The sequence below is a fragment of the Adiantum capillus-veneris genome, chromosome 25 (assembly GCF_014529385.1).
Source record: "Adiantum capillus-veneris isolate H3 chromosome 25, ASM1452938v2, whole genome shotgun sequence".
NCBI classification, from domain to species: Eukaryota; Viridiplantae; Streptophyta; class Polypodiopsida; order Polypodiales; family Pteridaceae; genus Adiantum; species Adiantum capillus-veneris.
In genome coordinates, this window is record NC_140955.1 from 96,734,977 (window position 1) to 96,758,502 (window position 23,526).

The 23,526-nt window shown below is 41.9% G+C and overlaps 1 protein-coding gene and 1 long non-coding RNA gene across 2 annotated transcripts; both read left to right on the forward strand.

Moving 5' to 3' along the window:
• Positions 1 to 5,473: 5,473 nt before the first annotated feature.
• On the forward strand, positions 5,474 to 9,932 carry LOC147425342 (uncharacterized). Its single transcript, XM_086499496.1, has 2 exons — positions 5,474 to 6,637; positions 7,775 to 9,932. Exons 1-2 carry the CDS (start codon positions 6,138 to 6,140, stop codon positions 9,585 to 9,587), a joined length of 2,313 nt encoding a protein of 770 aa, XP_086355622.1. The 5' UTR covers positions 5,474 to 6,137; the 3' UTR covers positions 9,588 to 9,932.
• LOC147425343 (uncharacterized) lies at positions 6,644 to 7,768 on the forward strand. Its single transcript, XR_015186341.1, has 2 exons — positions 6,644 to 7,485; positions 7,577 to 7,768. It is a non-coding gene; the product is annotated as an uncharacterized LOC147425343 (long non-coding RNA).
• Positions 9,933 to 23,526: the final 13,594 nt, after the last annotated feature.

Consider the following 23,526-nt stretch of genomic DNA (forward strand, 5'->3'; position numbering starts at 1 on the left):
TGCTTTATCAAAAGATAGATGTTCCTCTACATCAGATAAGCTAGAAACAACCAAAACATAACAATTTGATGCATCAGATGCATGGTGAGAACCTGAATGAGTACGACTAGACAAAGATGCATCCAATTTATTATCATGCAAAATATGCACCAGCCATTTTGGCATACCTCTAGCCTACTCCTTCTCATCCCTTTCCACATCAAGTACATCATGTATATCTGCATCAGTAATAGGTTGATCCATAGCACTTTTTGAAACCCACGTAGGTTGTACATTTGCCTCATTGGAATTTACATTCAAGTTTTCACCACTAAAAAGAGGTAACAGACTGTCATAAATGTCATGCGAGCTTACATTACTGTCTCTAGTACATGACAACAAGGGATGAATAAAATCTTCCACAAACACATCTCGTGGAACCAAGATACATTTCGTTTGTGGATGGTACAACATGTAAAGCTCAACAACCAAAAACGTGCATGTGATAAATAGATGGTTTTCTATCATGCTATGCTTCATATGGAGTCATAGACTACAAAGCTTTCGTAGGACACTTATTGAGTACATAAGTAGCACACATGATGGCCTCAAGCCAAAATGAATGTGGTAAAGCTTGCTTCTTGACCATACATCCTGCCATCTCCATAAGAAACATGTTCTTCCCTTCAGCAACACCATTTTGTTGATACGACATTGTAATTGGTGTCTTATCCCACAACTAGCCAGTAATGCATTAAACTCATGAGACATATACTCCCTCCTTGATATGAACGGAGGGCGTCCATAGTACTTTTAAAGATATTTTCAACTATAGCCAAGAATTTCTTGAAGCACATAAACACTTCGGACTTAGCTTTAAGCGTATACACCCATGCATGCCTTGAGTAATCATCAATAAAAATCACGAAGTAAAGGTAATTGCCCAAGGACAGAGTTTGCATAGGCCCACAAACATCACTATGCACAAGTTGCAATCGGCATGTAGCCCTAATTGTACCATCCTTTGGAAACATCGAACACTGCATCTTACCCAAAATACAGCCTTTACAAACATACTTCATAGGTGCTACAAGAGGTGGCAAAGAAGCAACCATATCAAATTTTTGCAAACACAGCAAAGTGGAAAAACTCCGATGCCCAAAACATGCATGCCAAAGTTTTGCATCTAAAACTGCATTTGAATCCACAACTGTGTTTGCAAAATTATGCCCACACTTTTCATACAAAGTGAGCTTATACAGCCCACATAATAAAATACCGGATGCAACGATTTCATCACCAAAATTGAGATCATGAATTGTATCTTTGTCATCCACAAATTTCACAACAAGACCAAGTCTAGCAAGCGCAGATACAGACATAAGGTTCTTTTTGATCCCAGGTACATAAAGTGGATTGACATGTGAAAGAACTGCCATTCGCAGTAGTCAACACAATCTTTCCAAATCCCTGGACATCGGATAAGAGGCATTGTTGGCACAAGTGATTACAGACTCGCATCATGAACAGAAGGATCATAAGCGCACTCTCCACTAAATGCCCACTCTGTATCTATATCGGCATCATAGTCTCCTTTCACTGAAGATTCTACAATAGCTGCACTTGTAGTGGAACCAGCCTCTATCTTCTTGGCCTCTTTTGCCTTCATTTTAGGACACTGCTTGATGAAGTGATCATTAGCTTTGCAATAATGACAACGCATCTTCTTATTGCCTTTTTCACAAGAATTCCTAGATGAGCTGCTGCTAGTAGCAGCATTAGGAACATGTGATTTTCCACTTGTTGTAGAACCATGAGAAGTGGCTACATTGCTCTTACCACCTTTTCTTTGAGCAACAAGAAAAGCATGCTCAACTGCACATTGTTTAGCCATGTTTTTTCTTGAAAGTGACTCCTGATATAGCAATGTGCATAATGCATCAAATTTGACAACATCAGGATTTACTTGGGTCATAAGTCACCAAGTACTAGCAAAAGTTTGATAAGAATCTGGCAATACATCAAGAACGGTCTGCACAAGTGAACTGTCAAAAATGACTTTGCCTACAGAAATGAGTTTCTCATTAATATCCTTGACACCAGCAAGGGAAGTTTCCATGTCATCTTCCTCATGCATAATCTTCAATTCCAGCTCTTCACGCAACAATGCAACTTTAGCCTCATTGCAACTTGCATAAGGACCAACCAGAATATCCCAAGCCTGTTTAGTTGATTCAACCGAGAGAATGTGAGAAGTAATAGTCCGCTTCACAATTAATGCACGAGCCTGTGTATCTCTAACATCCTTACAAGCCTGCTGACCTGTAGGCAAAACAGCTCTAGCAACATCAATCCTGCCACCAAAACCTGCAACATCTTCAATAGTGCCTACATCCACAGAATCAGGATGTACATCAATGCCCTGCACAACATTCCAAACTCTCTTTGATCCACAAGAACATGTTGCATCATGTAAGCCCACATTGGGTAATTGTCCTCGTCCAATTTATCCTCAATAGCAAACATCTTGAACACATCTGTGTTGTTGTCATCCATGGCGAGTGCCTTGCACCTGATGTGAAAACTGCTCGAAAAGGGGATAAATGAAGCGGGACTAACATGTGCTATGTAGCACAACCCGCACTAATAGAAATTTTAGACAAAAGGACGAATTTCTTGTGCAGTATTGCTTGTAGTGGAAACGAAGGTCGAAATGAGCCTAAATCAAAATTTCGAGCTCACCTAAATCTAAGAAAGTGAAAAATTCGTGTGTTGGCGACTATGCTCGGGAGGATGCAACCTGCTCTGATACCAATTGTTGGAAATAGGGTTGCAAGGAAACACACACAGCTTGGAGAAGATGAAGAAGCTCAAGGCACACAATAGAGAGTAGTATTGCTTAGTGCACAATGGGAAAAAAAGTTAGCCCTAGTATGATGGACATATATACAATGCATAGGGAAAAAACCTCCTAGTTCTCATTGATATCCTTGATACCAGCAAAGGAAAGTGTCCATGTCATCTTCCTCATGCATAATATTTGAATCTAGCTCTTTTACGCAGCAATGCAATTTTAGCCTCATTGTGACTTGCATAAAGACCAGCCAGAATATCCCAAACCTATTTAGTTGACTTAATTGAGCGAATATATGGAGTAATATTGCGCTTCACAGATAATGCAATCAATGCATGAGCCTGCACATCTCTAACATCCCATCGAGCCTGCTCAATCGTAGGCAAAACAACTCCAGTAGGAGCAATCTTGCCACCAAAACGAGCAACATCCTCAACAACGCTTGTATCCATAGAATATGGGACGTACATCAATGCCTTGCACAACATTTTAAATGCCCTTTGACACAAGAACATGTTGCATCATGTAAACTCACATTGGGTAATTGTCTCCATCCAATTTATCCTTACCAACAACCTCTTGAACACATTTGTGTTGTTGTCAACCATGATGAGTGACTGCACCTGATGTGAAAACTATTCGAAAAGAGGTAAAACGAAGTAGGACCAACACGTGCTATATAGCACAACCCAAGGAAGACTGTAAAGAACCCGTTCTGCAAAAAATTGCACTGATAGAAATTTTGCAGAAAAGGAAGAAATTGCTTTCGCAGTGCTATCCTTATAGTGAAAACGGAGGCTGAAATGAGCTCGAATAGAAAATTTGAGTAGACTAAGCTCTATGTAGAGGCTCACAAAAGCTCACACAAATCAGAGAAAGTGAGCAGGCATGTGCTAGTGATGCTGACGACTATGGCTGGGAGGACGCAAGCTGCAATGACACCAATTGTTGGAAATAGGGTTGCAAGGGAACACACACAACTTGGAGAAGATGAAGAAGTTCTAGCACACAACAGAGAGTGTATTGCTGCACAATAGAAAGAAAAGTTAGCCCTAGAATGATGGGCGCATATACAATGCACGGGGAATAAAACCTCCTAGTGAGGGATAAAATGTCTCGGCGGTCCTAAGTGTATTCACACACATCACTACCACATATGTATGGTAACATCAGAGTGAAAGTGATCAACTCGTTTATGCTCTCGTACATAGCCTTCAATAGTCCACTACTTAAGTTGGCCAATTGCAACTGGATTTTTTTTTTCTTGAAATCGATGAAAAGATTTTCATGGAAAAACAACACCAAAGACTGGATGCCTTGACAATGGGCTAGATGGGAGTCCGCTGCAAGATCAGTAACCTATTATTCATACGGAAGCCCAATGTGCCAAATTTGTGGTAGCATTCTATTACGACAAAGGAGATGATGTGCAACACTAAACTGTGCGCTCAAGGTAGCCAGTGGAAAGGGCTTGAGGTGCACGACAAATTGCCTGACCCTAGGTGGTCTACCCTGAGACTTGGGGGCACAACGGGTGAGCTAGTTCAAAAATGCAACAGAGCCATGGAGGCCGAGAGTAACAAGGTATTTTTATAACTCTATAATTGGTCCCCCTTGGCTATCTAAGGCAGGAAGCATCTTATTGAACCCATTCTGGAGGAAAGTTGCTAGAAACATAAATAACAAAGGACTACGACGAGACTGGGCCATTTTTGAGACAACAACAACAGGAGTTGGAAAGGAACATACCAACTGGCTACCCACCAGTTTCACCTCAGTGGGATTGAAAGACTACTGGTCAACAAAACTAAGGATGTTTACCACACTTTAATGATTTCGTCAGATTGGTTTTCCCCCCTGAACAAGTAGCGGGGTAGGCAATGGCCGGCATCAAGATGGGTGTCAATAGCGAAGAACATTTGGTGCCCACAATGGTCGTATGGGATGAATAATTTTTTTATGGAAGGTACTATGGGGAGCCTTGTCGACTGGTGTGAAGGTTCTAGTCAGAGGCATTGGTCCAAATAGATGCTCACAATGCAGAACGGCTGGTGAGGACCTCCCTCACTTATTCAAGGAGTGCCCGCACCCTGGTAGGGAAGATTAGCAACTGGATTCAAAAGACCTGCAAGATAGGGTTCTTCAAGAACGATCTCTTCTTGGGAGGGAAGGTGATGAAAAGCCAAGAGATGCTTATCTACTTCAAGCAAGTATGGAAGTCCAAGAACTAACTGCCTGGTCTTCATGAACGCCTTGGAAACAACTAGAGTCACGGAGATTATACAAGAAAGCAGGAAAGCGATTGTTGCCATTGGAAAACGGAAGAACTCTATAGAGTGGAATAGGGCAATTTGCGCCGTAATGACTGACTTGCTTTGTATGCCTGGGACTTTGAGCTCTTCGGTGTATGGCAAGATCCCTCAAGCTTGTGTCGAGCTTGAGGTTACTTTGTACATTTCTTTTGTAGTAATATAACACATCCACTCACAATTGTGAGTTAGAAATAAAAATTATTTTATTTTTTTCTAATTTAGAAGTTGGTTGAAGTTTGAACTTGTTCCATAAGGCAGGCTTCTTGATTTATCCGATCTTGAGCAATGAGACGGTGTTGTGGGAAAGGCTAGGCTAGCTGTTATAAGCCGCAGTAAATTGGGGAGGCTACAAGGCAAGCCTTTGCAGATACCTCTACTGGCCTCCTCTCTCATCATTTCGTCGGTGACAACCCAGCGTACCCTCACACACACTCACACGGACACACACACACTCTCTCTCTCTCTCTCTCTCTTCCCTTCTGCTCGGCTGCACATTCATCATCATCATCAGTATCCCCCGCCTTCTCTCGTGCCTTGTGGGCAGCTGGATTTTCCTCAATATTCCCTTCTCCCCTGCTCCAGAAGCTTGCCCTGCCTCCGCCATTTGCCCTCTTCTGAGCTTCTCCAATTTAGCTCACCCACCAGCTTGCGGGGAGAGACGCCCTCTCTTTGTCCCTCTCGTCGCGTGTTGGGTGGCTACATTGCTCTGTATTGTGAGGCAAAGCATAAGATCTTTTGAGAGAGAGAGAGAGAGAGAGAGAGAGAGAGAGAGAGAGCTTTGAGCTATTTATAAGAGTTTTCCTGTATTGTAATCCCAACAGAAGAAGCTTGGAAAGAGCTGTATAGCATTGCTTGAAGCTGCATTGTACTTGACAGAAACCATACATTCCTGCTGTAGCAGCATTGTACTTGGAACAAACCATAGACTCAGGCTGTGAATGTGAAGCCTTTACAGAAGTGGTTGCAGGGCTTGAGTCTTCGTTTTCATCGCCATGAGAGGTAGCTCAGAGCTACCCTGCTTAAGAAAATGGACCTTGATATCCCTTCTTATGCTTGCTTCAATAGTACTGGACTCCTCTTTAACCCACAGTCTCCGCATTGGGCGACGCCTCACTGCTCTTCAGAAAAGGGAACTTGAAGAAGAGCAAGTGAGCCACATGGAGACCTTCTACAGTGAAGAGGGCAGGGGAAGATACATGCTGGAGGCGATTCCTGCTGACCTTGTGTTCGAGAATGACAGACTCAGAGATGCATACATTGCCCTCCAGGCTTGGAAAAAGGTCATATTCTCCGACCCCCTCAACTATACAGCTACTTGGGTTGGTCCAGATGTATGCAGCTACAGAGGGGTTTACTGTGCGGATGCCCCCAACGATCCTTGTGTCACCACTGTTGGAGGAATTGACTTTAATCATGCGGACCTTGCGGGCTTTCTTCCGGAGGAGTTGGGTCTCCTTACCGATCTGGCTCTTCTCCATCTGAACTCCAACAGGTTAGCTTCCTCATTCTGTATAGCTCGTTGTATATGTTTATGTGCTTTATGTAATGTCCAGACATGGAAGTGGGCAGTGGAGCTTTTGGGGGGCATTTTTGCACCAGTTTTATTCTTAGCGCCGCCTTCTTTAGTGAGGTCCCTTCTGGATCTATTTCATGGTGATCAGCAAGAGTTGTAAATTCTAGGCTTGAGTACTAGGAAGGACCGCCAAATGCGCATGCATTTGTACATTCACACAAGATCTTTACAAATTCTGTGCCTTAAATGATGGTTGCAAATGCAAGTTTGCCCACCCATTTGGTGGGGGTTGGATGTTGATTGTCAGTTTCTGGGTTTGATTTAGCCTGGAAATCCTCTTAGATTGTAATTTTGAACTCCTGCTCATTCTAAGCTCCTCGGGATTCCATTGATGAGGTGGATATAGTGAATAATCTAAGGAATTATGTGAAGGATTTGTGCTTTGGGAAAGGAACGTTATACCCAGAATTTTACGCATCTTGGGTTTCCCTTATATTGGAGCTTTGGCCTCTGAGACCTCTTAGGCCCTTCTAGCTGAGAATCACCTCACTCCGACTGAGGTCATCATAGAGATTAGAACAACTCAATACTTGCCTAAGGGAGAATGATTCAATACAATTGTTCTCTCTGTTGTTTTGATTTTGTCAGGTTTCAATGCCTGGCCTAGGGTATATGTTAGTCTGTAGACTCTCACTTTTGGGGCCTGACCTTGGCGCTACCATTGATGACGGATTTTCTCGTACAAGTGAATTTCATGGTGTAAAAATTAGTCTCGGTTTGATAGTCGCAGAGAGCTTCATGTCTGGTTCGGTGTCATGACGTGTGAGGTACGTTAGGATTTATCATGTGGAATCAATAGGGGCTTCATTTTGGGGCTTGAACCAGGTGCTACAGCTCTTGAGCTTTCTCATTGGACAGGTTGATGCGTGCGTTTCGTGTCCGGCTGTTCTAGGTCCATCTGCTGCTAATGCTGTCGTCGAAAACTTGATGTTTTTACGATTGCAAGCACCAATTGATCAAGATTTTTCGCCTATAAAGAGACTTCACAGTTCAAAGGATGTTTTCAGACTTTGTATGATTGATTCATCAGCCTGTAACTGAGGTGCTTTGTTGCAGGTTTTGTGGCATCTTACCTCGGAGCTTCAGTAAACTTCAGCTCCTGTTTGAGCTGGACCTCAGCAACAATCGCTTTGTTGGTGCCTTTCCTTCTGTGGCACTTTCTCTGTCCAGTCTGCATTATCTTGACATACGCTACAATGAGTTTGAAGGTGAGCTCCCTAGTGAGCTTTTTGGGAAGAATTTGGATGCCATTTTTGTCAACAACAACCGCTTTGTAAGCGGCATTCCACTCAACCTTGGCAGCTCACCGGTTTCTGTCGTTGTCTTTGCCAACAACAAGTTTTCTGGATGCATCCCGCCTAGCATTGGGAACATGGGTCCGAATCTGAATGAGATTATTTTCCTTAACAATCAGCTCACAGGTTGCATTAACCCCAACATTGGATTACTTCGAAATCTAACCGTTTTGGATGTTAGCTTTAACCAGCTCAGTGGAACCCTGCCTGAGACCATTGCAGAGATGGTGAGTTTAGAGCAGCTTGATGTGGCAGTGAACATGTTTACTGGCGAGATACCTCCAGAAATTTGTGCCTTGCCCAACCTGAAGAACTTCACTTATTACGACAATCTCTTTACTGGCGAGGCTGCGAATTGTCTGGCTCTACCAAGCGATGGGGTTTCTATCAATGACAGGCTCAACTGCATTCCAGGAAGACCAGCACAAAAGTCTTTCAAGGAGTGTGCAGCTGCCCTATCTCACACCAAGAGTTGCGACCAGTTTGTCTGTGGACCGCCACCAGGGCCTCCCACCCTGGAACCCCCACCGTCACCAAAGGCTCCCGTCGTCACTCCTCCTCCCTCTCCCCCTGTATCGCCACCGCCTCCTAAAACGTGCCCCAACAAGAATAGGAATCCTCCTCCCAATCCTGTTTCGCCCGCTCCAGCTCCATCTGGGGCATCCCCTACGACATTTCCTCCTCCCGCCACGTTGAGTCCTACTCCTTCTGGTGCCTCCCCTGTTTTTGTACCTCCTCCAGTGTCCACAACTCCCATTTCACCGGTTCCCTCGCCACCAGTTCCAGTCTCTCCTTCTCCACCTCCACCAGAGGAAGTACCATCACCCCCTCCTCCGGAGGTACCTTCCACACCGTCAATCAAGCTTCCACCTCCAGTAATTCATTATGGGTCCCCACCACCCCCTCCACCCAGCCCTTCACCTCCCCCTCTCCCTCCCTCATCACCGCCTCCACCTCCCCCGTCCCCTCCCACAAGCCCTCCCTATGTGTATCCCTCTCCTCCTCCACCGTCACCTCCTCCCTATGTGTATGAGTCCCCGCCCCCCCCATCTCCTCCCTCAAGTCCACCCTATGTGTATGTCTCTCCACCTCCACCGCCACCTTGCCCGCCTCCGCTTTCCCCTCCCCACAGCTATGAGTCCCCACCTCCGCCTACATCACCGCCACCCTATATCTACGAGTCTCCACCTCCCCCACCCCCCACATTGTCTCCTCCCTATCTTTATGAGTCCCCCCCTCCACCACCCCCCTATGTCTATGAATCTCCACCTCCTCCACCATATGTATATGTGTCTCCGCCGCCCCCTCCATCATCCCCTCCCCCATCTCTGAGTGCACCTCCTCCACAGCCTCCGTCGCCGAAGCCTGCAGAACCTCCTTGTGAAACTGAAAAGCCTTCACCTCCTCCTGAAGAAGCTGCAGCATCCCCTACTGCCATGCCACCACGGTCGTGGTCAATGCACCATAAGCCTCCTCACAGGGAGAAAATGCCCCCTCCATTCACATACTCTTATGAGTCACCTCCTCCACCTCCTTACACCTATGATGAGTCTCCTCCTCCCCCTGTTTACTAAACACACTCGTTTTGTGCATTTGGAGAGAGCGCCGAACTACCTCGGGCAGACGTCGTGATCTGAAGCTGGAAGATTTTAATGCAGAGAGCTACAGCTTGACACACTCACTTTGACTTGATGATGATGATGAAGAGGAGTTCTGACTTCTTCTGGAAACATACAGGGATGCAAATTTTTTCCTTCTTTTGTTTGTAGCTACAAAGCATTTGTATTTGTTTGATTCTTAGGGCCGATGATTCTCATTCTGTTTTTTGAAGGTTGAAGAGATTATCTCAGAGCAGAGATTTCATTCAAATCTAAGCGCTTGTAACTTAATAACTTGTGTTAGTGAGTCTGTCTTGTGTTTGTTATGTTTTTCAAAAAACTCCTCAGTTACTTTGTGCTTTGTAATTGATCTATGTGCTCATCTTGATACTTCAATTCTATTCCTATTTCCTATAAGGTAAAAGCCCTGTGAGTCCTCACATTGTTCTGAACTTGTTTGTGGGTAAGGAGTCCCATATGCATGTGTTTGGAGTGTGTGTGCATGCGCGCCCCGTGCCCGCGGAGATGCAGTAGTATTGTTGTGTATTGCTACATGTTGAGAGCATACAGAATGCATGTTCATTCAAATCCATGCATCTTTGTGCATGTATAAGAGTTCACATTACCCATGTATCCCATGAAGATATGTATAAGTACTTTGTATTTGTACGTGCGAACGAGGGCATGCACATCTATGTTCTCAGGCAATCATGCATACGTCTGTTCAAAAGTGCAGATATGGGGCTTGACAAGGTGGTGCATGAAGCATTGGAGACACAGTTCTTATCTCACATGGATAAGCTTCTATCTAGCGGTTGAGTCTATTTTGTGGTGATTGGATGTGAGGGGCAAAGAGCCCATATGGTGTATTGGCAAGGGGCCTTTCTAGCAAGGGCTATAAAGGGATTGAATGGGTGGAGACTCATGTGCAAGTAACCCAGTCTCACATTGGAATTCTCTAAGTGGCCAAAGCTACCTAGATTTTTTCTTTCTTTATAGCTTGGTTTTTGAGTCGATTGCCTCGCTTCTACATGAGAATGTGCTAATGTTGTGCATTCATAAAGTGATCTCATGTTGATAGAAATGACTTTTCTATAGTCCATAGTCTCTGCAGACAAATATATTGCAAATTGTAAATTGTAAATGTAGCTTGAAGTTTGTGTTCCCCCCCCCCCCCCCCCCCCCCCCCCCCCTTCCCCCCCCCCCTTTTGTTTAGCTTCTGTGCTTCCTTGTCTTGCTATGGTAATCCACAGATGTGTAGTTGATCATCAATTTAAACTTTTAACCTCAAGTGGAATGCTTAGTCAAGAATTGATGTATCTATGACATCTTGTTTTCTTGCTTATTCTTTATTATAGCTTACACGTATTGCTCACCAATATTTTTCTCTAATCACTGACAACAAACTCCTATTCATTATCTTTTCTTAAAAAGCAATCTTATGCTTCACATTAGCTAGTTTCATGGGATTGCTCCCACACCCCTGCATGTTGCAAGGGTTGAACCATAGTGGGCGTGCTTAAAGCCTCTCGCCTTTGCTGCAAGGCCAACTACTACTCAATCTTTAGGGGAACTTTTTCATGTTTACAGTAAAATGTGGGCACAAATGTTGTGCCCACATTAGCTAGTTTCATGGGATTGCTCCCCCACCCTTGCATGTTGCAAGGGTTGAACCATAGTGGGCATGTTTAAAGCCTCTCGCCTTTACTGCTAGGCCAACTACTACTCAATCTTTAGGGGAAGTTTTTCATGTTTACAGTAAAATGTTGGTTGTCAAGAAAGTTTTAAGTCTTGTTGAATTTTCCTATTTTAAGATGGAAGCATTGCTTTGGACAAGTCCTAAATGAATTTCAAGCACCAAAATATAATTTCAATTGCATACAAATACTTGTGTGTCGGGTTCAAGCACAAGTTCACAACTACAATGCAATTTTCTTTCCCTTGGTTAGAGAGAGAGAGAGAGAGAGAGAGAGAGAGAGAGAAAATGCTTACAAATGCAATTAAGCTTGTGAGAATGCCATTCTCTTGAGTTGTGAGAATGTTGACAAAACATTCAAGTGAGATATGCCAGAGATTACACATGCAAAGCAAACTAAAAATAACCTAAAAAATGGCAATCTTTATGACAAAACCAAATTGGAAGCAGTGTTCTTGGCTTGGAGTGGGGCTTAATGTGGGGAACATTGAATGGTTCTTAGACACCTAAATTAATCCCTTCGGCCGGGTCCCCCTTTGCATCAATAGTTTTAGTGGCACTTGAAAACATTGGAAAGTAAACAAATCATCAAGTTGCTCTACCTTATTGCCCCTTATAGAATGGCTACTAATGAAAATTTGTGTATTAAGCTTATATGCCTAAACTCGTTGGCTAGCCTTTTTTGTAGGAAGATCTCCTTCACATGGGTTCCTATTACAGAGTAGTAAGGAAGTTAAATTGGGTTGATATTCCTCTTCAGTTGTGTGGGACATAATATTGTTGTACCACTAAAGCGATAGATCTTTTCGAGACTCGACTCTTAGATGGGAAGTTGATGCACAAAAGGGGTGATAATGAGAAAAGTAAGGGCATGTCATGCTAGGAGGAACTCTCAAATTCTCTTCTAACTATTGACAAAATGGTAGAAGTACAATTTTGTTGAGTGATTTGGAATTGCCAATTTCATGCTACCTTTTGTTGTCAATCCCCATTTCTTGCACAAATGATGTTTGATATTGTTGCCCTAGTCAAATACTATCATAAAAATGAAGGAGTTAACCCATACCTTACAAATATGTTATTTGATGCTGCCATCCTAAACGAAGATTGTCAAGATGAAGGATGGGGTTGTGCACTAATCATATACATGAAGATACATTACATATAATCCACTGGAAAATCCATGTTTAGGAGGAAGACATTATGGATGATGTATCATACTCTTGCCTGGTTAGAATTCATTCATTAAGTAGTTCAAGTATTGTAAAATTTTCAATTATGACCCTATTTTAATGGGAGCAACACCTCAATCCCTATCTTAGAATACTTCATGGAGGTGTATATAATGGGCATGCCAAGATCTATCCCCTTCTATGCGCGTGTCCCCTTGTATTGTCCTTTTTAAAACCCATAACCGATACAAAGGATAGAGCGATCGCCTTCTCCCACAACAAATGCATTTGTAAAAGTCCTTGTTATTGTGACTTGTAGGCCATCTCATTAGCACTACCCAAGCAAGAAGATTTTTGAAGCCTCTACCAACTCTGTGTCTATGCAAGCTTTAGGAGAATATGGAAAACTTTGAAATTACAACACACATACCCAACCCCCGTAGCCCTTAGGGGATGTTCCGCTAGTCCATATGATGGGTTGGCCAACCTTATCCGATCGAGAAGGCTCACCTTAAGAGTCGGGCTGTCTCCACTTAGATCCAATTCTTGCATTTTTTTTGTTTAAAAAATAAAAGTCTTCAGGGAGTTTTGGGAGGACCTTAAGGTTCCGGTCACGTGTATGGCTAACCAATCATTGTTCAAGGGATCCTTATATTCCAATGTGAAAAGAGGGCTTATCCAGCCGGTCCCGAAATAGGTTTGTTGCTCGTAGCTTAAGCACTAGTGTTCCATATCTATGATGTTTGGGGCATACAAGATCATTGCCAAGGCAGTTGCTCTTAGAATGGCCCCCCTCCTTGACACATAGTCATCTCCCCTCATCAACACGGGTTTATCAAAGGAAGGGTCAATATATGACAACATCTTGACAACAATGGTTGGCATTGAGTACGCAGCCTTCACAAAGCAAGAGTGCATTCTGCTTCAGCTAGATCTGGACAAGACTTATGATAGGATTGTGTGGTCATTCATTGAAGATGTTATGCTAGGCTTTGGACCACGTCTCTGTCATCTTATACACACTCTGAGTGTGGGCATCCAATTTGAGCTCTTATTTAATGATAGAATTGTGGGCTCCTTTGAAGCCAAAAGATCAATCAAGCAAGGATTCCCCCTAGCCCTTCTTCTCTTTGCTATTACGTCGCATCCTCTGATAACGATGCTCGAAGCTAATGCTAAGCGGGGGGAAATACAAGGGTTAACTTTGCTCGGTAAAGACTAGCTCCTGGCCAAGATGTTTGCAGACGACTCCCTCCTCTTCTTGAAAGTCTGCCATAAGGTGCTCAGGAAGGCCCTTGAGATTGTGCAGACATTTGTTGTGGTGTCTGGGTCGAAGTGTAGTATTTGAGAAGTCTAGACTAATCTCCCTGATGGAAAATAACTCATTTGACCCATCGGTTTGGTCAGGGGAGATTGTGTCTAAAGGTAGGATTTTCAGGCATTTGGGGCCCCTTAGGAGTGGACATCACTCACAAGCAAAGGTTCTAGTGGGTCCTTGAGAAGTTCCAGAGGAAAATGAGAAGGTGGAAGTATGTGTTACTTCCCTTCCAGAGTCGGGGTCAGAGTGATCAATTCATCTATGCTCCCGTACATTGCCTTCACCAGCTCGCTCCTCAAAATATTGAAATGTAACTGGAAGGAGTTTTTGAAACCAGTTAAAAGATTCTTATGGAGGAACAACACACTAAAGTCTCATCGTCATGGCAATGGGCAAAGTGGGAAGGTATTGCTCGACTGTTGGCCCAAGGTGGCCTTGGGATTCTCAACCCTGTTGTTCATGTTGAGGCCCTGTGTGCCAAGTTTGTGGTCTCAATCGCAAATCAAGACCAGTCTTGGGCTATCATGACCAACGATATGATTGATAAGACAAAACTTTACTCGGAAGGTGGTAAGTGGAAAGGGATTGAGGTACACGACAAACTTTTAGCCCCAGGGTGGGCTAGCCTAAGACTGAGTGGAATCACAGGAGAGCTGGTGCAAAAGTGCAATAGAGCTACAGGGGTACTGGAATGGGGTGAATTAACCAGATACTTCCAGAACTCCATCTCGCACTGGTCCCTCTGGCTGGCTAAAGCTGCCGTGGTTATATTGAACCCTTATTGGAGAGAAATTGCAAGAAGGATGAACAATTAAGGACTTCAACGACTGAGCCACTTCTGGGATAGAAATAGCAAGTGTTGGAAGTCCTCAGACTAGGTGGCTACCCAGTTTCAACTCAATGAAACTGAGAAGCTACTTGTCAGCAAGGTTGTTGAAGGCCTGGACAATGTTACGATGCCGATCTGTGAATCTACTTTTGAGTGCAAAGCTTGGAAATAGCCCATGAGTAGCTGATTTTCTAAACCCCATACTACCAGGTGTTAATCCATGAGGTTGATTGGTTCGCGCTGTTAAACAAGCAGTAGAAGATGCAATGGTCGGAGGCTCAATGGATAGAGGTCACAAAGAACATTTGGAATCCACAATGGCCTCAGTTTGAAGATATTTGTGTGGAAGGTACTTTGGGGGCCCTTACCGACGGGCATCAAGATTCAAGCGCGTGGTATCGGGCCTGATAGATGTTCAAGGTGCAGAGCGGCTAGTGAAGGCCTCAGCCACTTTTTCATCGAATGCTCGACTATTAGAGGCCTTGCAAGAAAGTTGTGTAAATGGATACAAAGTTCGTGGAACATTGGGTTTTTCAAGAGGGATTTTTGCCTTGGTGGCAAATAGTTTCGAAGCTCTGCACTTCTAATTTGTACTCAAATTGTCAGATACTGTTTTGTCAGTAATATCTGGAAGGCCAGGAACTGCCGAGTCTTTGATAGTGACCTCTCTGTGACTAGCTTCTCAGAGATTGTACAAGAAAGCAAGGCGACAATATATGTAGTAAGTAAAAGGCATAACTCAAATGATTGGCTTAGGATGACCCTCGCCATCGGATTGAGCCCTGCGTCGTAAAGGATTGGGATTCATGCAATAGTAGGTACTTGTAACGAAGCTCAAAAGTAACCCTCTGTCCCTCAAGACTCGGCATGAGCTTGAGGCTGATTTGTAATGTATTGGTGACTTTATAGTACAATCACTCATAATTACGAGTTTTGAAAAAAAAAATCATGGTTTGTAAAGTGAAGGTCATGAATATCAATTTAAAAGAAACAAGGTGAGATTTCATCATGGCTTTCCAAAAAAAAAATCAAGATAGGAGGGAAATAAAAATACTATATATATATATATATATATATATATATATATATATATAGAGAGAGAGAGAGAGAGAGAGAGAGAGAGAGAGAGAGAGAGTCACAATCGCTTGTTCTTGTGAAAAAAGTTTTTTACTCTTTAAAAGCTTTAAAAATAAAAATGTACACAAAATAAAAGCAATGTATCCCATCCTAAGAAAAAAGAACAAGGATAAATTGTGTGTTCATGTTGAAAATAATATAAGATGAGCAAGGACAAAAAAAAAAAACAAAGCAAAGTCTTAAAAACCCCGTAAGGTTATGAAATGAAAGGGACCCATTTGACAAACTCCATCAACATTTAAGATGAGTCTCCATGTAAGGTTATGAAATGAAAGAGACCCATTTGACAAGCTCCATCAACATTTAAGATGAGTCTCCATCGTTGGCACTGAAAACATTGGATGGATGCTTAACTCGACTCAACACTGAGGCTTCTTTTAGAAAGCCAAAAATATATAGCTTTCCTACCCAAGGATTATGCAATGCTTAGTAAAGGTAGGTCACTTCTCTCTCTTTTGTTTTCCCCCTAAAAGGTCACTCACTCTCTCTCTCTCTCTCTCTCTCTCACACACACACACACACACACACCCACACACACAAGAATGCCCTTATGACTTTCTCACAATTTCTTGGCCTTGTTCTTGATAACTTACTATTGACAACATGTGGATGCACTCCCTTTTTGATCCATCATATATGCTCTGTTATATCGTAAGACAAAATGATGGCTTCAGCAGTTCTTTCAAGTGACCTCTAACCATGCAAGCAAAGAGAGAACTCATGAATGAAAAATTAAAAGGTTGTACAATTTGTTCTTTCTTAGGTGGAAGCCTTTTACAATCCATGCACATTATAACCACAAGCCTTTTCTAAAAGTTGCATGCATAATTTCTGGGATTCCTCATGGTGCCTTTTTCCTTTCCTTTTCCTCCACATTGGTTAACACCCACAACTCGCCTCTTACAAGAAAGAAAGAAAGGAGCATGCGTTGTTGTTGTTGTGGTGGTGGTGGTGGGTGAGGAACCTTATTGACAACATATAGCATATGCCCCACACGGCCACTCCAAAAGCCACATGCCCCATGAAAAAGTGTTGTCAATTCAAGTTGTCCTTGAATATATTCAAGTAATACCTTCCCTTTGAAAGAGTATATTTTCATCTTGCCCTTCAGGTGATCAAACGTTGCATAAAATAGGGTCAATCTATCTACTAACATAATATGGCGGAAGGGGGTGCCTTTTACACGTGTCGCAATCTGCGACTTGAAGGCTAAGGTCCAAAACAAAAACAAGCTTCTTTGCACGCGATAAAGAAGGAGAGAGGGGGAGAGAGAGAGGTCGCCGAAGGTGGCTGACCATACTAGTACTATTAATAAACCAAGGAGAGTTTTTGACAACCTCTTTGGTCACGTGTCATAAGAAAAATCCATCAGTGTGGCTTGAGCAAAACGGCAACACGGGATTGTGTGAACGAGACAGAGAGAGAAGGCCGCCGAAGGTGGCTAGCCATACTACTCTTAGTAACTTAGGACATGTTTGGTGAAAAATAGAAGAAGGAAACATAATTGGTGAACAATATAATTTGTATTCATAAGTAGATCATAACCCCCCTTAGTTTAGGTCAATTTTTTTTTGGGGCCATACTCACAATGGTGAGTGGAGATGATATACTAATGAACAAAGAATGTACAATGAACCTCATGCCCCACATGTGCCTTGTGCCTTGAGGGGGGACAACATGTTCACAAATGGGGTGTATAACTCGTAAGCAAGAGTCAATACAATTTAGTGCATGTTTTTACTCTTTTGCTTTCTCATTTGATTCTATTCTTGACCCTATTATAGAATATAAGTCTTGTTCTTTTACACATGATATCCTTGAATTGGGCTATTACGAAGTTTCTCTCAAAGACCCGAACGTTCCTTGCTTTCTACATTTGCTTCAGATAATAGTACTTGGTAATTTGTGTGCATACCAGAATTGCTTTGTTCTAAAAGCTTCTCTCCTCCAGGACCAAGTCCTTTCTAAAGGAGAGCACCGTCCAAGTCCTTTGTACCCATTTGTAGATTTTGGTAGCAAGACCATGCAAGGAAGGGTGGCCTTTAAAATAGATGCAAAGGATCGTCCGAAACCGATTTGCATCCGGAGCAAGTGTTAGGACGAAGACCTCTAACAAGAATCTTCTTTCCAGTTAGAATAGCCCCCATAATACCTTCCAAGTGAATATCTTCATTGAACTTAGCCATTTTACCTCCCAAATGTTGTTTTCACACTTCTTCCATTTCTCTTTAGACCAATTTACTTTCCATGGTTTGATGAGCGGCATGAACCAATCCGTTTTATATATCAACTTTCCATAAGTTTCCAATGTTTTGGATGTTGCAAACATTCTATCTTTGGGCCAATGCCAAGTGTTCCAATCGAGTTCTAACCCCACATCAAGAATTGGGCAAGTGCACAAAACTTTTAAAACTCTAATGATTAGAATCCTTTCATTTGATGGTCCTTCCAACAACAATTACTATCGTCTCAGAGATGAGCTAGCTTGGAAAATTTCCCTCCAAACGATCGAAACATTCGTTTGAGCAATTTCTAAAGACTACAAGAGGCTACTATTTTACAAATTTTTAAAGACTAGAAGAGACTACTGATTCACACTACATTCTCATTGGCAATTTCAAACAAGCCCTTCTAATGACAGACTCATGGAGATTTTGACCTTCATGCGGCCAAAAAATGCCTTGATATATGGCATTGGTAGTAAAATTCTTGATTGTAAATGAAATCCGTTAATGATTTAATTGCATCTTAAATTTCAAAGTCAAAATTTGAGCATCATAGTATAGAATAAAATTTTCCTTGATAGTTTAGTTTGTGAAATAGTTTTTCCATTTAAGGACCTCATAAAGGTCCATTTCATTAAATTGCTTTATTATTTCCTTGCAGTCCCTAGAAGAAAGAAGTAACAAGAGGACATGCTTAAAAAGCTCAGTAACGAAGTTGAGTTTCTAACCACCAAATAAAAGAAGGGTCTACCTTGGAAGCGAAGCACAGAAGATGGCTTGAAGCTAAATCGGATTTAACTGATCATCAACTAGAGGAGGTGGGAAGGTCAAAATCCTATCCATAGAAACCTTTCTTCACCCCCGGAGGAGGCCAACCATGCATACTTATTTAGGGCCCTCAAAGTCGAAAGAAATCGGCGCATGGTCGCTCACAGATGTGGATGGAAAGAATATTAAGGATCTTGATGGAATGGCTCAATTAATGCTTAAGCACCTATGGCAGATCACAGACTAGCCCGAGGCCCCCGCTCCTCGCCGACACCAATCTCTCCTTCTTGGGAGCGTCAAAAGCATGATATCCCTCTTTGAAGCCAAACTCTTGGAGAGAGCATTCGCCGAGGATGAATGCTCTCTCGTGCTACAAGCTTTGGGCAAAGAGAGGTCCCCTGGCTAGGACGGTCTGACCACTGAGTTCTTCAAAGAATTTTGGGATGATCTAAAGTCTTCTATCATAAAAATTGCTGATCATGCCCTGTTTGATGGATTCATGGACTTAAACATGAAAAGAGGACTCATTAAGCCTATCCCTAAACAAGTGCTCCCAGTTGAAGCATTGGTGCCCCATAATGATGATTTCAGTAGCATATAAAATTACCGCCAAAACTATAGTCCGTAGGCTCTTCCCCCTCCTTGACAAAGTCCTCACTCCCCGCCAGCATGGTTTCCTCAAAGGGAAGGTCAATTTATGACAACATTCTAGCAACAATGGTTGGCATTGAATACGTTGCTTTCGTGGATCTAGATAAAGCCTATGACAAGATCACATGGTTGTTCATTGAAGATTTCATGAAGACATTAGTTTTTGGGGGATGTGCCGGGGCTGGTCAGCACCCTTGGTGCTGGTAGCCAATCGAAGCTCCTTTTCAATGAGAGAATTGTGGGCACATTTGAGGTCAAAAGGTGAATAAAACAGAGCTTCCTACTTGTCCCTCTAATGTTTTCCATTGGATCTCATCCTTTGGTAACATTACTCAAAGACAGCGCTGCGAAAAGGGAGTTTCAAGGGTTGGCTTTGCCTAGCAATGACTACTTTTTAGCAAAAAAGGCTCTGGAAATTGTGCAAACGTATGCCTTAGCTTCAGGGTCAAAGTGTATTATCTAAAAATCAAAATTGATTTCTCTCTCTGAAAATGACTTGTTTAATCCGTCAATGTGGACCGGGGAGATTGTGTCAAAGGAAAGATTTTCTGGAACCTGGGAACCACAAGAAAAGATTCTTATGGGTTATGGAGAAAGTAACGAATAAATGAGAAGGTGGGAGTACGTGCTTCTCCCCTTTTCGACCAGAGTGAAGTTAATCAATTCATCTATGCTCCCTTATATAGCCTCGAATGGTCCGTTGCTTAAGTTAGCTAAATGCGACTGGAAAGAGTCTTTGAAACCATGAACACTAGAATGGTAACAAGACACTTTTATGTCCTTGGACACTTTTGTGTTCTGTTAAATGACCATTTTACTTGAATTATTTGAAGAGTATGAAAATGAATTTCTAGGTGCTATATAATCACAAAGTTGCCTTAAGAGTTGAAAAAAACTTGACATTTTTTTGGAATATCGATCTCACTGTTAACCTTACTCTTATACAACATTTTTGAACCTAAACTGTGTGGAAAAACGGATCCTATTTTTGGCTTTTATTCAAAGTTTTGCAACTATACCACTCTAAACTTCATGTTTGTGAGGTTTAGATTGCTACAGGATAAGCCTTCATAGTTCTCAACATGTTTTGATGCTTCTAGGGAGAACTAAGTGTTAAAATTGAAAGTTATGACCAACTTACAAGAATTGCATAATCCTGTTTTAGGCCAAAATTAGTACTTTTAATATTTTTTAGGTGGCTTTCTTGATATCCAAATGCAATTTTGATTGTGTGTGGCATGTGTAACATAAAGCTAATATTCCTCGAGTTTTGGGGGACCAAATACACTATATGGCATAGTATATGATGACGATTGAGTTTTTTGATTGCTGAATAGTACGAGACATTTTAGTGTAGCAAGTATAGCTTTCTCAATATTGCTAGTTTCTTAGGCCAATTGTGTGTATTTGGTAGGTAGTAACCATATCTAACCATAAACTACAAATTTGGCTAGATATTGAGTAGTTTCTTTAGGATTCTAGGTTATAATGCTAAACTGAGTTTTGTCATGCTTGCTGTATTTAGCACTTCATCATTATCCCCAAGGTTCTACTTAGTAAGAGATCTATGATTCTTTTGACATGCTCCATGGCTCGTTTTGAATCCAAAGGCCCAAAGAGAACTAAGAAAACACGCATATAGTATTTGTATTGAGTGTGACTATAGAAACTTTGATGATAGGTCCGCAAAATGGAAAAAATACAGCTTTTTTGGTAACTTTTTTTTTGGCAAAAAAAAAGTGAGGCAAAAGCAACCATATTTTTGATCAACCAACCCAATGAAGTTAAGGCAGCATTTTATCTCATGTCCTACAAAAATCCCCACTCTTATTTATATGTAATCAACTGTAAGAAATGGTTGTTTTGGGCAAAATGCACTGGTTTATCAACTTTGGAGGCTTGTTTTTTTTTTTTTTTGAGAAATAGATCCTTCTATTAGTTAATGAAAACTGCCCATAGGGCTACATCCACCTCTGCGAGAGAGGGCTACAACAAGCATGATGGGGAGACTCTCCCAATGAAAAAACTATCAACTTTGGAGGCTTGTTCTGACCAAGAGATGAGAAAGTTTACAAGTTTCTCATTTTTGCCATATGTAGTAGTCCTTGAACTATAAGCTCATGAAAGGATTTCTCAAAATGAGTGGATCTACTATGGTTTATGAATTTTTTCCAAAACCCTGAAAGGACACTTTTATGTCCCTTTAGGTTACCAGACTAGTGTTAAAGAGATTTCTATGGAATAACAATACCAAAGACTCGACGCCCTTGCAATGGGCTGAATGGGAGATGGTTACAAGACTTGTGGAGCAAGGCGGTCTCGGGATTCTTGACCCTAGCACTCATGCAAAGGCCCAATGTGCCAAGTTTGTGGTAACCCTTGCTATGCAAGGCCAGACTTGGGCTATTATGGCTAAGGCCATGATGGACGAATCCAGAATATGCTTGCAAGGTGGTAGAAAGGGCTCAAATCGCACGACAAGTTGCTTACCGCTCAATGGGCTATCCTAAAACTCGGGGGTACGACATGCGAACTCACTCGAAAATGCAACAAAGTCCTTGGAATGGGAGAGCTATCAATGTATTTTTATAATTCTATAACTCACTCGCCCCCTTGGCTCTCCAAGGTTGGAAGCATCCTTTTGACCCCCTTTTGGAGGGAAGTTACCAGAAAGATAAATAACAAAGGTATTATATGCCTAGGCCAGTTGTAGGACTACAACAAAAGTTGCTAGAAAGGAACAAATCAATTGACTCTCTAATTCAAACTCAATGGAACATAGAGATCTTTGATCAATAGAGCCCTAGAACTGCTTATCAGGTGGTATTTACCAAATTGTGAATCCAAGTTAGAGTGGAAAACATGACATCTATCTAAGAATAGACATTTCTTGAATCACAAACCAAGGAAGTGTATCTCACCCTTATGGAGTCAAAGGATTGGTTCTCCCTGCTTATCAAGCAGCGTGGCAAAAACTGGTCAGGGTCAAGATGGGAGACATCCATGAAGAACATCTGGCACCCTCAATGGCCGCATGGGATGAAATTTTTCTTGTGGAAGATGCTATGGGGGCCTTGCCAACTGGGGTGAAGGTTCTTGCTAGAGGAATTGGTCCAGATAGATGCTCGCAATGCAGAACGGCTAGTGAAGACCTCCCTTACCTTTTCATATGTGGCCTTGTAGGGAAGATATGAAAATGGATGCAAAAGACTTGGAAAATAAATTCTTCAAAAACATTCTCTTCTTGGGAGGGAAGGTGTTCAAGAGCCAAGCATTACTCATTGCTACACAAACTATGAGATTTTGTTACTTGTTGGATCTTTGAGAATTCCATTAAGTTCACGAACATAATCTAAAAACGTAGGGGGACGATCATCGCCATTGGAAAACAAATGAACTTTGAGGAGTGGAGCAAGATCATGGACATCGCTATGACGGACGTGCATGGGTAAATGCGTGGGCTCATTCATTGTCATGGGGTGTCTCCCCTATCAGCCGATGTATCTATGATCCTTTGAAGATGTCATGGCTCATCACGAGCATGGCAAGAATTTGTAATTTTTTGGTTTTGTCAACATGATCTGCTTTGTGAGTTTTGAAAAAAACTTTATTATTTCCTGTTCTTCTTAAACCTTTTTTTTTGTAAAAGCATTAAAATATTCTTTTGTTTCAGTTTGTCAATTGATTCCTTTATTTTGTTATTTTTGTTTTACTTATTTTTATTTTACTTATTTTGTTTAAAATGCCAATGTGCATCTTTCACTTTGTTGTTTAGGTGCGGTCCTTTGTAATAAACAAGGCATTTGCGATTATATGTGTATAATGGACAATACAATTTTATATTAAAACAAAATTTTATAATACAATTTTGTATAATGTGACATTTGATTGAAAGTACTCATTTAAACCTCTTGCCATAACTCTCATTCTCTCTTAATTTCAATAGGTCTTTGTGAGTTCTCACCTTCTCATTTACTTTCACTAAGCAAGAGTGTATCTTGCTACAATTGGATCTTGATTATGCCTATGCCAAGATAACATGGTCATTCATTAAAGATTTCATGAAGTCATTAGGCTTTGGGGCATAGATGTGTCACCTAGTTAGCACCCTTGATGCTG

Excerpts from the sequence above, each read along its gene's own strand:
- LOC147425342 (XM_086499496.1), top strand. The coding sequence starts at position 6,138 with ATGAGAGGTAGCTCAGAGCTACCCTGCTTAAGAAAATGGACCTTGATA. Across the intron at positions 6,638-7,774 it reads CTCCATCTGAACTCCAACAG|GTTTTGTGGCATCTTACCTC; the intron begins GTTAGCTTCCTC and ends GCTTTGTTGCAG.